The 12,500-nt window shown below is 43.4% G+C and overlaps 2 protein-coding genes across 3 annotated transcripts in view; both read left to right on the plus strand.

Moving 5' to 3' along the window:
• Nucleotides 1–6,741, plus strand: part of LOC143139689 (RAS guanyl-releasing protein 1-like) — a 41,615-nt gene extending 34,874 nt beyond the window's left edge. For both annotated transcript variants that reach the window (XM_076300374.1, XM_076300373.1), the window contains exons 16-17: nucleotides 1,601–1,959; nucleotides 4,405–6,741. In XM_076300374.1, the coding sequence (XP_076156489.1) occupies nucleotides 1,601–1,959; nucleotides 4,405–4,545 (500 nt within the window). In that variant the 3' untranslated portion in view covers nucleotides 4,546–6,741. The remainder of the gene's footprint in view (nucleotides 1–1,600; nucleotides 1,960–4,404) is intronic.
• Nucleotides 6,742–8,988: 2,247 nt separating this feature from the next.
• Nucleotides 8,989–12,500, plus strand: part of LOC143139252 (synapse differentiation-inducing gene protein 1-like) — a 6,650-nt gene continuing 3,138 nt past the window's right edge. The window contains exon 1 of the mRNA XM_076299856.1: nucleotides 8,989–9,432. Coding sequence (XP_076155971.1) covers nucleotides 8,989–9,432 — 444 coding nt within the window. The remainder of the gene's footprint in view (nucleotides 9,433–12,500) is intronic.

Below are 12,500 nucleotides of genomic sequence, written 5' to 3' on the forward strand. Positions count from 1 at the left end.
TCCGCGGACCACACTTTGAGAAACACTGGTCTAGTCGCAGCTTCTCTGGACCGAGAGGACCTCAGGACTGTGTCCTGTCCAGAAACCACTTCAACCAGCTCTATTCAAGCTCCGTCTGCGCTCAGCGTCTCGGACTGCACCCCGTCCCCGTTCTCTTGTGAGTTGCGGTGTGCTTTACACTCCCTGCACGCACAGCAGAGCTTGGCCAGACTTACTCAGAGAAGCCCTCTGTTTGCACGTGTGATGTGTGCGCAGGAAACTAATGAGGAAGTACAAGCCAGAGTGAGAAGTAGAGAACCTTAGAGTATGCTGCTGTAAATGTCGAACTAGTTCAGAAACACCCTGCAGCCGCATACTGGTGTGTTATTCACACCCTGCAACAGGCAACCGTCGTCCTGTAGACCTTCTCTCCTAACACTTCTAACAGGAGTACAACATCCTAACACACCTAACACACCAAACACGCAGGGTAGGAGTACAACATCCTAACACACCTAACACACAGGGTAGGAGTACAACATCCTAACACACCTAACACACAGGGTAGGAGTACAACATCCTAACACACCTAACACGCAGGGTAGGAGTACAACATCCTAACACACCTAACACGCAGGGTAGGAGTACAACATCCTAACACACCAAACACGCAGGGTAGGAGTACAACATCCTAACACACCTAACACACAGGGTAGGAGTACAACATCCTAACACACCTAACACGCAGGGTAGGAGTACAACATCCTAACACACCTAACACGCAGGGTAGGAGTACAACATCCTAACACACCTAACACGCAGGGTAGGAGTACAACATCCTAACACACCTAACACGCAGGGTAGGAGTACAACATCCTAACACACCAAACACGCAGGGTAGGAGTACAACATCCTAACACACCTAACACACAGGGTAGGAGTACAACATCCTATCACACCTAACACACCTAACACGCAGGGTAGGAGTACAACATCCTAACACACCTAACACGCAGGGTAGGCGTACTATTGTGTTACACACTTACCCTGCACATACCCTCTCTTCCCTCCTCTACCTCCTCCTTCTACCACCTTCTCTATCAGCTACACTTCAATATTGCACTTCAATATTACACTGACTAATACTTCTGCACACTCATCCTCTAGTAATGGTATTTACTGATGCAGTATTAATTCCTACCTAAGGTCTCCTTTGCACTGTAGCTTAAAAGTTATTCCATATTTTCGTAAGTCGCTTGGATAAAAGCTTCTGCTAATTGAATAAATGTAAATATACTGTAAATGTGTTATTTACTCTCGGAATTCTGTTTTATTGAGAAATGCACATGTTATGTAAGATCACCATCCTCTGCTCTGTAAGACCCCCATACTCTGAAGTGTAAGATCATAATCATCAGCAGTGTTTTACTGGTTCACCTAACTCATTGCCCAAGTACAGTAATAACCCATGTAACCCATAACCATATATATGTACATACGTATATGTGAGTCTTTTATGGTTAAATGTTGGAACACTGTAATTTCCCTTCTGGGATTGATGAAGTATATCTAATCTAATCTAATTGAATCTATTATAATATGCCCATTTTTGCCCCTGCAGCTTATGAGGACTGCCCTTTCTCCTCAGAGGATGGCACGGATGCCTCTGTGACAGCCCCATCCCCAAGCCCCAGTTCCCCCTTTCACCGCCGCCAGAGACTGCCCTTCAGCCTGCCCAAGCTGGCCGGCATCCACCGCGGCACGCAGACCGACCTGCCCCCTCCCCTCACGCCAGAGCCCAGCCGCCCCGTCCAGCCCTCGCTCCTGCCCCCCTCGCCCTCCACTGCTGCCCGCACGCCCTGCCCGAGTCCCGTGCCCATCAGGAGGCACTACGCCAAGTGGGAGAACCGCATCTCCACCGTCCAGCCCTCGGAAGACGAGAGGGGCGAAAACAAGCCGAGCTATGAGCACCTGGAGCGGGTAACTCCACTGCACTCCTCCCTGTTACAGCTCACTTATGTTTTACTGATTCCCTTCGAAAGGAACACGCCGACAATTTGGGAAATTAGCTTATTCACCAAAGTTAGATAAGATGATGAACTTCTCACCTCTGTGCATCCAGTAATTCAGTCTGATGCACCCACCGTCAGAGGCAGACAGAGTACACAGCTTCATTACTTGAGTAAAAGTACAGATACCCTTTGCTAAATTTTACTCAAGTACAAGTAAAAGTACAACAGTCAGATGTCTACGTAAAAGTACTGAAGTACTTGTTTTTAAAAGTACTTGAGTATCAAGAGTACAAGAGTACATTTTCTAAATATTGCATTACTACTGCCACAGTGCTTACATTTATGTACAGAAACACCCTACATGGAGTTATAAAAAATCTTAATGTTAATACCTTGGAGAATGTAAAAGGAATTGAAAGTAAAATCAAGTCATTTATATCTTTTTACCATGTTGCCAGGGATGGGCAGTATTTCTAATACATGTATTTAAAATACGTATTTCAAATACAAAATACTATTTTGTAATTGAAACACTTGAAGCGAAAACTATCATTAACTTGTTCAGAAAATTGAAATAGTCTGGCGAGGTGGGGCCACAGCTTGGCACATTCCCGGGATGGACCTGCTGCGTCTTCATCCATTGTTTCGTCCATGGTTTCATCTCTTATCTAAATCTGATAAGAGATTTACTTTGGCGGAAAGCTGAAGGTGATTGCTGATAGGCTGTCCCAATCAGTGGCGCCTGCACAATCCAATCACGTTTGAGAGGGAAACAACAAATTGAGGGTTTCCGAGATTTTTGCTTTTTCCTTTTTTTTTTAGAAGTAGTAACGGGTACTCACGGTTATGGATAGAAATGTAGTGGAGTAAAGAGTACAATATTTGCCTCTCAAATGTACTTGAGTAAAGTCATGAGTACTCCCCAAAAATGATACTCGAGTAAAGTACAGATCCCTCAAAACTGTACTCAAGTAAATGTACTCCGTTACTGTCCGGCTCTGACCACCGTTAGCATAGCTTAGTGTAGCTCATTGTGGTGGGAAGCTATATTCCCACAATGTTGACGTGTTCCTTTAACAGGGAAGGTGTCTGTGAGTATACAGACGCTTACTATGTTAAGCGACCTTGGGTTTAAGAAAGGCGCTATATAAAATCAACTTATTATTTATTATTATTATTATTATTATTATTATTATTATTATCATTATTATTATTATTATGGTTATTATTATATACCACGAGTATACTTCTGGCATACGGCTATGCTGTGTGGTCATGCGATCGTGCGTATTTGTGTGTGTATCTACAGTACTGGTTTGGCGTTGTACTATACATCCAGTTTCGCACAGGCAATACACAATATCCGTGCAAATCCAAAAATTGGCTGCAGCGTGGAAATTGAGTATGGGCCGAATGTATGATGAATTTTGTGTCGTTCGTTCAGTGCGTAGACAGCATTCGCAGAAGTAAACTTGGGCAGGTGTTGTGTGTCTACACTGTGTTGGGCATCAAGGAGAACTCCGCCGATTTTTAACACAGATCTCTGTTTCTCGAGGTCACCGAGTACTGTCGGTACGAGAAACCCCCTCCAAAAAAATGGGTGCTACCTAGCATGAGTTGCTACAGCTAACAGCTACAGTGTATGCCCCCAGTGTGTGCCCGTACCGACATTACGGTAACCTCGACAAACAGAGATCTATGTGAAAAATCGCCCCAAAAAAAAGCCATGTTATACTGTATTCTGACGCGAGAGCAGCGTTGCCTTGTGTGTCATAACGTTTCTAATGGGATCATTTACAAAATGGCAATGCTATACATTTTTATATCTTCTATTTATTTATATATTATATTTTTAGATTTGCATGCATCAGTGTTCCTCAATGTTGGAGATGCATATAAGACACAGGGCTATTTCCACAATGGCTATCGTCTATGGTACGCAGGGTCTTAACAGGCGTTTATGGGCACTGCTGAGCACTGTCTATGGTTTTAGTGCTAGTGTTGACGAGCACTGCCGTGTCCACTCAGTGTGAGCACTTAGCTGTTCATAAAACTCTGATGCTCACATGATCATAAAGGCCCAACAGGAGTCGTTGGATTTATTTGTTTTGTTTGATTTGTAGACATAAGGCTTGGGATGGTCAAAAGCTAGACTGTAAAATGCTAGTAGGAGTTTGGATTCACTCAAACCAATATGTGCTTTAGCAAACCACAAAGGCACATCAAAAGGCAAGAACAGCTTATTGTATGTTAATGTCGGAAGAGGTAGGTAGATCTGAGGAATTATCGATAGAGCATTGATTTGTAGCTGATGATGCAAATGCTGTGTATGTTAAGTGTTAACCCTGTGTGTGTGTGTGTGTGTGTGTGTGTGTGTGTGTGTGTGTGTGTGTGTGTGTGTGTGTTTTCCCAGGAGAATGAGTCTCTGAAGAAGAGTAACGCATCTCTCGGCAGGAAGCTCAGAGAGGCGCAGTTAGAGATGAACAAGCTAAAGATTCGTCTGGGGAGATGCGATCTTCACCATGTGGACGAAGACTCCTCATCTTCCTCCTAATCATACTCAAACCTGTGCGTGTGTGTGTGTTTGTGTGTGTGTGTGTGTGCGTGCGCTGTAGAGCTGCGATCTTCATCCTGTGGACGGATACTTATTCTCCTCCTAATCATACTCAAACGTGTGTGTGTGTGTGTGTGTGTGTGTGCAGTAGAGAAGTGTTCTTTATCCTGTGGACGAAGACTCCTCATCCTCCTCCTAATCATACTCAAACCTGTGTGTGTGTGTGTGTGTGTGTGTGTGTATGTGTGTGTGTGTGCAGTACAGACATGCTCTTCATCCTATGGATGAACACTCCTCATCATCCTCCTAGTCATATTCCAAGGTGTGTGTGTGTGTGTGTGTGTGTGTGTGTGTGTACGTGTGCAGTAGAAACACGCTCTTCATCCTGTGGACGAAGACTCCTCATCGTCCTCCTAGTCATACCCACATGTGTGTGTGTGTGTGTGTGTTGGATGGTGTTTGTGCGTGTAATGTGGAAATATACCATTAGACCTACAGTACTTTATTTTTAAGCACACTGTGTGTGAGTGTGTTGTGAATGGAGTCTGTTTCTGCCTCTGACTGTTCCTCTGCAGCATGCCTGCAGGAGGGTGTGTGTGTGTGTGTAAGAGAGAGAGAGAGTGTGTGCGTGTGAGATTCACTGAAGGAAGGCCACTCCTCCGCCTCTACTCAGATTTAATATGTGTGTGTGTGTGTGTGTGTGTGTGTGTGTGTGTGTGTGTGTGTGTGTGTGTGTGTGTGTGTGTGTGTGTTTGTGTGTGTGTGTGTGTGTGTGTGTGTGTGTGTGAAGAAGAGGTTCAATATTGTTCCACCAAATGAACCTGCCACCTCTGGACATCTCTGCTGCGAGCTGTGGACTGTGGGATTACTAAAAGGCTGATAGTCCAGTCGGCCCAGCCCGAGTGCTGTGTAAGGGGGCGTTGGCACGGACACACTGACACTGACACCCAAAATAGCATTCCGAATTACATACCACCCCAACGCCAATACCACCCCAACGCCTAACATGGACATACCACCCCAACGCCCATACCACCCCAACGCCTAACATGGACATACCACCCCAACGCCCATACCACCCCAACGCCTAACATGGACATACCACCCCAACGCCAATACCACCCCAACGCCTAACATGGACATATCACACCAACGCCAATACCACCCCAACGCCTAACATGGACATATCACACCAACGCCAATACCACCCCAACGCCTAACATGGACATATCACACCAACGCCAATACCACCCCAACGCCTAACATGGACATATCACCCCAACGCCAATACCACCCCAACGCCAATACCACCCCAACGCCCATACCACCCCAACGCCTAACATGGACATATCACCCCAACGCCTCATTCAGAGAGAGAGGGAGGAAGGGAGACTGTCTACTTTCAACAAACTGCTTTCACCACTCTCTGTCTGTACTTTCATCCCTCCATCTCTCTACTTTCACCCCTCCATCTCTCTACTTTCACCCCTCCATCTCTCTACTTTCACCCCTCCATCTCTCTACTTTAACCCCTCCATCTCTACTTAGATCCCTCAAATCTCTCTACTTTCACCCCTCCATCTTTCTACTTTCATCCCTCCATCTCTCTACTTTCATCCCTCCATCTCTCTACTTTCATCCCTCCATCTCTCTACTTTCACCCCTCCATCTCTACTTGTACCCCTCTCTGTGTCTATTTGTAGTTGTATTTTGCCACCTTCAGCTAAATTAGACATTTGTGCCATTTTGTAAATGCAATGCTTTGTTTTGATGGCAGTATTTATTCTTTAAACACTACAATTATTATTTTGTTGTCATCTACTGTACTGTGCCAGTTTGTAAATTATTCTAAGTGTTTTTGGTCATTTTAAATTTTGAGAGTTTTAATACTGTACATAAAAGAACGTGTCTGTATGCTTCAGTATAGGTTTCAGCATCTAACCACGTGCACACAAACTGACTGACTGTGTTGTTTGCCACTGTGCCACTGTTGTGTTCATTGTTTAGCTGATGTAATGGCACCTGCTGTGACATAGTTGGGTTTTGTAGCAATAAAATCCTGCAAAGGAATGTGTTAAATGTTAAGTTATATCCTTGGTTGTTAGGGGAATCCCATACCCCTCTCAAGTATTATCCCGCCAAGTGTATTATTTTATTGTACATGTATCCATTAAAAGCACTATACTGTTCCTCATATTATTCATTGGGAGTGAGACTGGGTCATTTATAGAGACAATGGAGCACATGGTTAAAACAGCCAGGTTTAATGCACTTCTGTATCACGATGAGTCATATTATTTAATTTCAGAGCAACTAAGTGAGCTGAGTTGAGCAACCAAATGAGTTTTCATCCTGCACTAGATTATATTTTGAATAAATGTTAAATGAATAGCCTAAGTCCCATCATGTGTTCTTGTAATTAGTGAGTAGGATCAGGGATAAAGAGATAATTATGTGTGTGAATGAAAGGCAATGCACGTAAACATAAGATGGAAAATTTAGTTTTATGTAGCCTGCCCTTTATTTTTTTTAAATGCAGTGACTTTCATTTACACCACCATATGTGTGATTCTTGTAGAAAAAACGTAGACACAGTAGCTAAACTTCTGCCGCTGGACGATTAGCCTGCGTTTGGCTACAACCCTGAAGACCACCCTCGCGCATCACCTTGCTAGCGCAGTTGTCAATGGAGACAGAGGCAGCCGCATCCGCTGATGCGCTCCAGTAATGATTCGGACCCGGAGGTTATCACTCTCATGTTTTATGGGCTAACTTTTCAACACATCTCATTAAACAACATCGGGAATAGGAATATCCGCCTTGCCCTCAGCTGTTGTCCAAGCGCGCGGTTGAGAGGAGAGTACCATGCACCTGCTGCCGTAACTCGATGGTCTTTGAATTGGACTGTTTCAGTGACTGCTACGGGTAAAGTAGTCAAGGATATTTCGCAGCCGACGAAAGTTCGTCCTTCAACCACGTAAATTCTGCAGACTTGATGTAAAAGGTAAATGTACCCTAATGTAATATCCTCTCTTGTTTTAGATGGATGCGTTTTAACTTTGTGCCGCCGGGAGTGAGGTGGCGGACGCGCGCTGTTTTTTTTTGTATATTCCATGCTAACCTGCGATCAAATAGCATTCCTGTCGTGGAACATAAGGGAACGTTGGTTATTATTCTAACGTTGGTTATTATTCTAACAATGACTTGGTTTGCCGAGTATTACATGACGAATTATCTCCTTGGAGACATTGGTGACACTCAGGGCTTTTGCAATGATCTTGCTACTATTACATTTAACTATCGATTTACTGTCGCCGCATATGAACGATTAAGCCGACTGCGTGGGAAAGTAAAACAGTGAAGGGAGATCTAAAGGTCCTCTCAATGGAAAGTGAATCAAAACCTCTGACAGTAGCTCTCAAATAGATTTGGATGCGATAGGCTTGCCGTAAAGCAAAGAGGATGTAATCAGATTTAGAGTTTTATTGGATCTCCACTAAATAGTAAACTATTTTACTCTTAAGTTATTCAAAGTTATGGTAGCTACATTGAGTTTTATTTCAGACCGTGTCATTCTGTTAATCCAATATAATGACAATTAATTCAAAACCGATTGAGGGAGGTATTTACGGGATTAATCTTATTAGAAAATTAAAGCCCTGTGAGGGATCTAAACAGCTGTGATCCAGAGAACTCTCTGAAATTCCCTCACACGCATAGGCTACACACAGACAAACACACACACACACAAAACACACACACACACACACACACACACACACACACACACTCACACCTTAAGTGACCTCAAAGCACCGTTTGTAGGCCATGTAGTGGTAGAGTCCATCCTATGATATAAAAGAGGCTTCTCAGCCACCAAAAGTTTACACAAAGCAGGAAATACTGGATACAGAAAAGAGTATATTTGAAGGAGAGCTGCTTTTGCCCCCATTCCTTCCAATGATACCAGTGACGTGATAAAATGGCCAATCTCTCTGTGCCCAGGACTGGGGCCCAACAAAGCCAGCTGACCACAGGTTCATCTGTCCTCAGCTAAAACCCAAGTCGACCCATTTCCTCTCTGTGAAGAGAGTTACGAATATAGCTGCTCTCCTGCGGCCCACTCACAAGGCTGGGATGAGTAAACCTCTGGCTTGTCCACAGATTTAAAAAAAAATCTTTGGGCTGCATGAATCCTCTCATCATATGCTTTACATTCTAAAAGGTGGATATTTGTATATCTACATACAAAGAAATATGGACTTTTCAAAAATGACACCATTTGAAATAGATGACAAGCCATCACCTAATCTCAAGCAGTAATGTCAACATGTCCTTTTTCCTCTCCAGCTTCCTAGCCTCATCTGTCTGCAGTTTCTATTACACACGCACACACACACACACACACACACACACACATATACACACACAACTTGCTCCACCATGGAGAGCCTCAGTGAGCTCCAGAATCCACTGTTGGACAAAACCTCTCACCGGGTGCCTAGCAACTACAGCGGTTCCCACAGTGACCCCTACAGTTGCCAGTACCAGGACAACATCATTAGATACTTTGTGTCCGGCAGCGACCCCAACACCAAGGCCGAGCAGTTCCTGGATGCCGCTTCGCTGCATGTCGCCATGGAGCTGTTGTGTGCGCCACGCTTCGCGCTGTGTCAGGATGGAGGCGGCAGCAGTGACCACAGCCGGGGCGCTGAGAGCGACCTGAGTCTGGACCTGTGCATGGAGACCCGACTCAGAGACGAGCAGGACGAGTCCGCGGCCAATGAGTCCAGCCCGGACGAGCTCCAGGACCAGGTGCTGGAGCCGAGACCTCACATCGTCACCGTCTCCTGTGAGGTGGAGGAGGACAGGTTCCCCCAGTATGAGGTGAGTGGTACATCTCTTTTAATACAGGTTCTATGGTAGAACCCTCTTAAGAACATGTAAGAATATGAGTGACAACATCTCTTTTAATACAGGTTCTATGGCAGAACCCTCTTAAGAACATGTAAGAACATGAGTGACAACACCTCTTTAAATATAGGTTCTATGGTAGAACCCCTCCCCCTAAAGGATATAATGAGTTACCACATTAGTTTAAATACAGGTTCTATGGTAGAATCTGTTGACTGTTAGCTTGAATCTAATCTAATCTAATGTCTAATGTAAGAACACTAAAACACATAGCGATTATTTCTAATGTAAAGTTCTTTAAGAACACTGGATAATCTGCATTTTACTTGTAGAATTTCCCGTTTCTAAAGTTCTAAATAGATTCTTTCAATGGTTCTGCTGTTGTGCTCTCAAAGAGCCCTGTGTGTAATGCACTCCTGCAGCAGTATTTTTTTTCAGGCATTGTGTGAGAGCAGAACGGAGCTGGTGCAATCCGTGAACTTGAATCATTTGGGGGAGAGCTCTTTGGGTAGTGTTTGTTGCAGGGATGTTCTGCAGCAGAATGGGTTTGAAGAGGCTACTTTAATACACACAGCAGTATTAGTGAGTCATACCGATTTTACTGTTATTGTTCATGAAAATCACCCCACTGCCTCATCCACATTTGTCTTCATTCTCATCATCCTGTCCATTAATGGTTTATTGAATTGAACAACATCCTCTAGCAAACGGAAGTTAGGTTGCACACTGTGGGTAAGTTGTAAGTAGCTGTGAGAAGCCTTGACCACAGTGACCAGTGTTTCCCACAGAATTGAATTCTATTTGTGGTGGTAGGTTTGCAGAATTAACTCGAATGCAACAGTTTTTAACAAATTAGTGCAGCGCGGTTATAATGCTAACCAGATTTAAGCACAATTTAGTACAAATCATTGTGTGGTGGTCAATGTTGATATTGTGGTGGGCCGCCACAAATAAGTCAGTGTATGGAAAACACTGGTGACTAGGGCTGTAACGATACACCAACCTCACGATTCGGTTTGTATCACGATTTTTGACCCACGGTTCATACGAATCTCGATTTTTCTTTTTTTTTTTTTGGGGGGGGGGGGGGCTAGACATTTTATTAAATAACATTTTAATAGCCTCCCTTAGAACACCAGAGGATTACAATATAATATATCTATTATTTTATATCCTGATATAAAAATATTTTTCTGAATGACTGATATTTATGACAGCACACTTTATGCAGATTAGCCTATAGCCTAGGCCTACTATTTTTTATTACAACTCTACCTCTTTAATTCAGCTGTCTGGTTGAAGCCTGGAAATATTGTAAACAAAGTAGCATAGTTGGCTAGCTTAGCCTATCATAGTCTACTGATTGGACTGTTCAGTTTCCCCATGTGTGTTTAAGTTTCAAGGTAATACTTGTTCTCCTTGGGACAGGCCCTTTTGGGAAACGTTGGTATTGAGATGATCAGTCAACTTCAATGCAAGAGTTTTAAACAAATATGTGCAGCATGCTAATGATGCAAAGCGGATTTAATAGTAATTTAGCTAGTTGTCTACATGTGTCCTTGCTTTCACGATTGTGAATGTTTTATTTAAGTCGCGCGTGTTCATTGAGCAGGAGAGTGAGAGGGAGGGAGCGCGAGAGAGAGCGGGGCAAGGAGAGGGGGTTTACTTCTATACTGTTTGGTAAAGTTGCACACATAGTCTACAATGAAAGCAAGGAGAGGTATGACATTATTATTTATTTATTTATTTGTTTTTGGACAATGTAGGCTACCGATAAGTAAAGCGGGAGTTGTGGGTTGCTTTTGCGGCCGCGTAAACTGCAAAGCACTGCGTTAAACACTAGAAAGGGTGTGTGGCGATTCTGCCTTTTCACACCATGACACAGTATCGTGGATATGAATGTCGCGATTTCGGTTTCGAATCGTATATCGTTACAGCCCTACTGGTGACCATACTTTATGCAGATATGATACAGATTGATACTGTATATAAATTAAAATAATAAAAACTTCAGAAAAAGACACGTTTATTATCCCAAACTACACAGTAACTGTAAGAACATAGTGTTATTATGAGAAGAGAGAAGGATGATGGTGCTCCTGTGTGTGATTCATCTACCCCTGGTGGCTGAGGGAAACGGTAGTGTATTGTCAGATGCCAGACGAGTATCTTAGTGAAATGAAAATGAACGGAGATAATATGCGGGCGGGGCCAGGCTACATCACCAGTCCCTGGGTCGGCAGGCAGCTGTGTGTCCCTTGGCCGGGTCTGACCCTGGTGCAGTCCAGAGAGGCGCCCATCGGTGTCCATCAGGCAAGTGTGTGTGAAGGCAGCGAGATGAGAGCAAGCAAGTTCAGGGTAATTAACATCTCCCCAAGGTGAGTAGAGAGACTCATCAATATCAATCTACTCAATCTCTCTCTCACTCACTCAAACACACACACACACACACACATACACACAGAAAGAGAGAGAGCAAGACACACATACACAGACTTACACACACTCACACACACACACACACACACACACACAGACACACACACACAGTGTGTGACACTTCATGCAACACATCCATTGTAGACCTCATTAATAACAATATGAATGTGTATGTATTAATTTATAATAATAATAATATTTAATTAAACATTAAATCTAAAACAAATCAGTCTATATGTTTTCCATATTATTGCAAATATTTGTTATAACATATAGACTGATTTGTTTTAGATTTAATGTTAACATTGTCCTGACACTTTATCGTCACTTTAAAGTTTATTGCCTTTCCGTAATGGTTAAAGATGTAATTTTTGAAAAGTCAAATCGTTATTTGTGTTTGGGAATTATCTCTCCCAGCCAAACAAATAATCAGTCATTATCCAAAGGACATTTGGCAGGAAACACAACATTCATAAATCATGCAAATTATGACACGATGAGAATGTAAGAGCTCGCTTTTGGCAGGGGACCCATCTTGAGTACACGTAATCATTAAGATAGATTAATCTCTTCTGCAGCGATATCAGCTCTGCTCACACACA

The sequence above is a fragment of the Alosa pseudoharengus genome, unplaced genomic scaffold, assembly GCF_046254945.1.
Source record: "Alosa pseudoharengus isolate Yale_2024_CS ecotype anadromous, Long Island Sound unplaced genomic scaffold, YU_APseudo_1.1 YU_APseudo_1.1_scf_22, whole genome shotgun sequence".
Lineage (NCBI taxonomy): Eukaryota > Metazoa > Chordata > Actinopteri > Clupeiformes > Clupeidae > Alosa > Alosa pseudoharengus.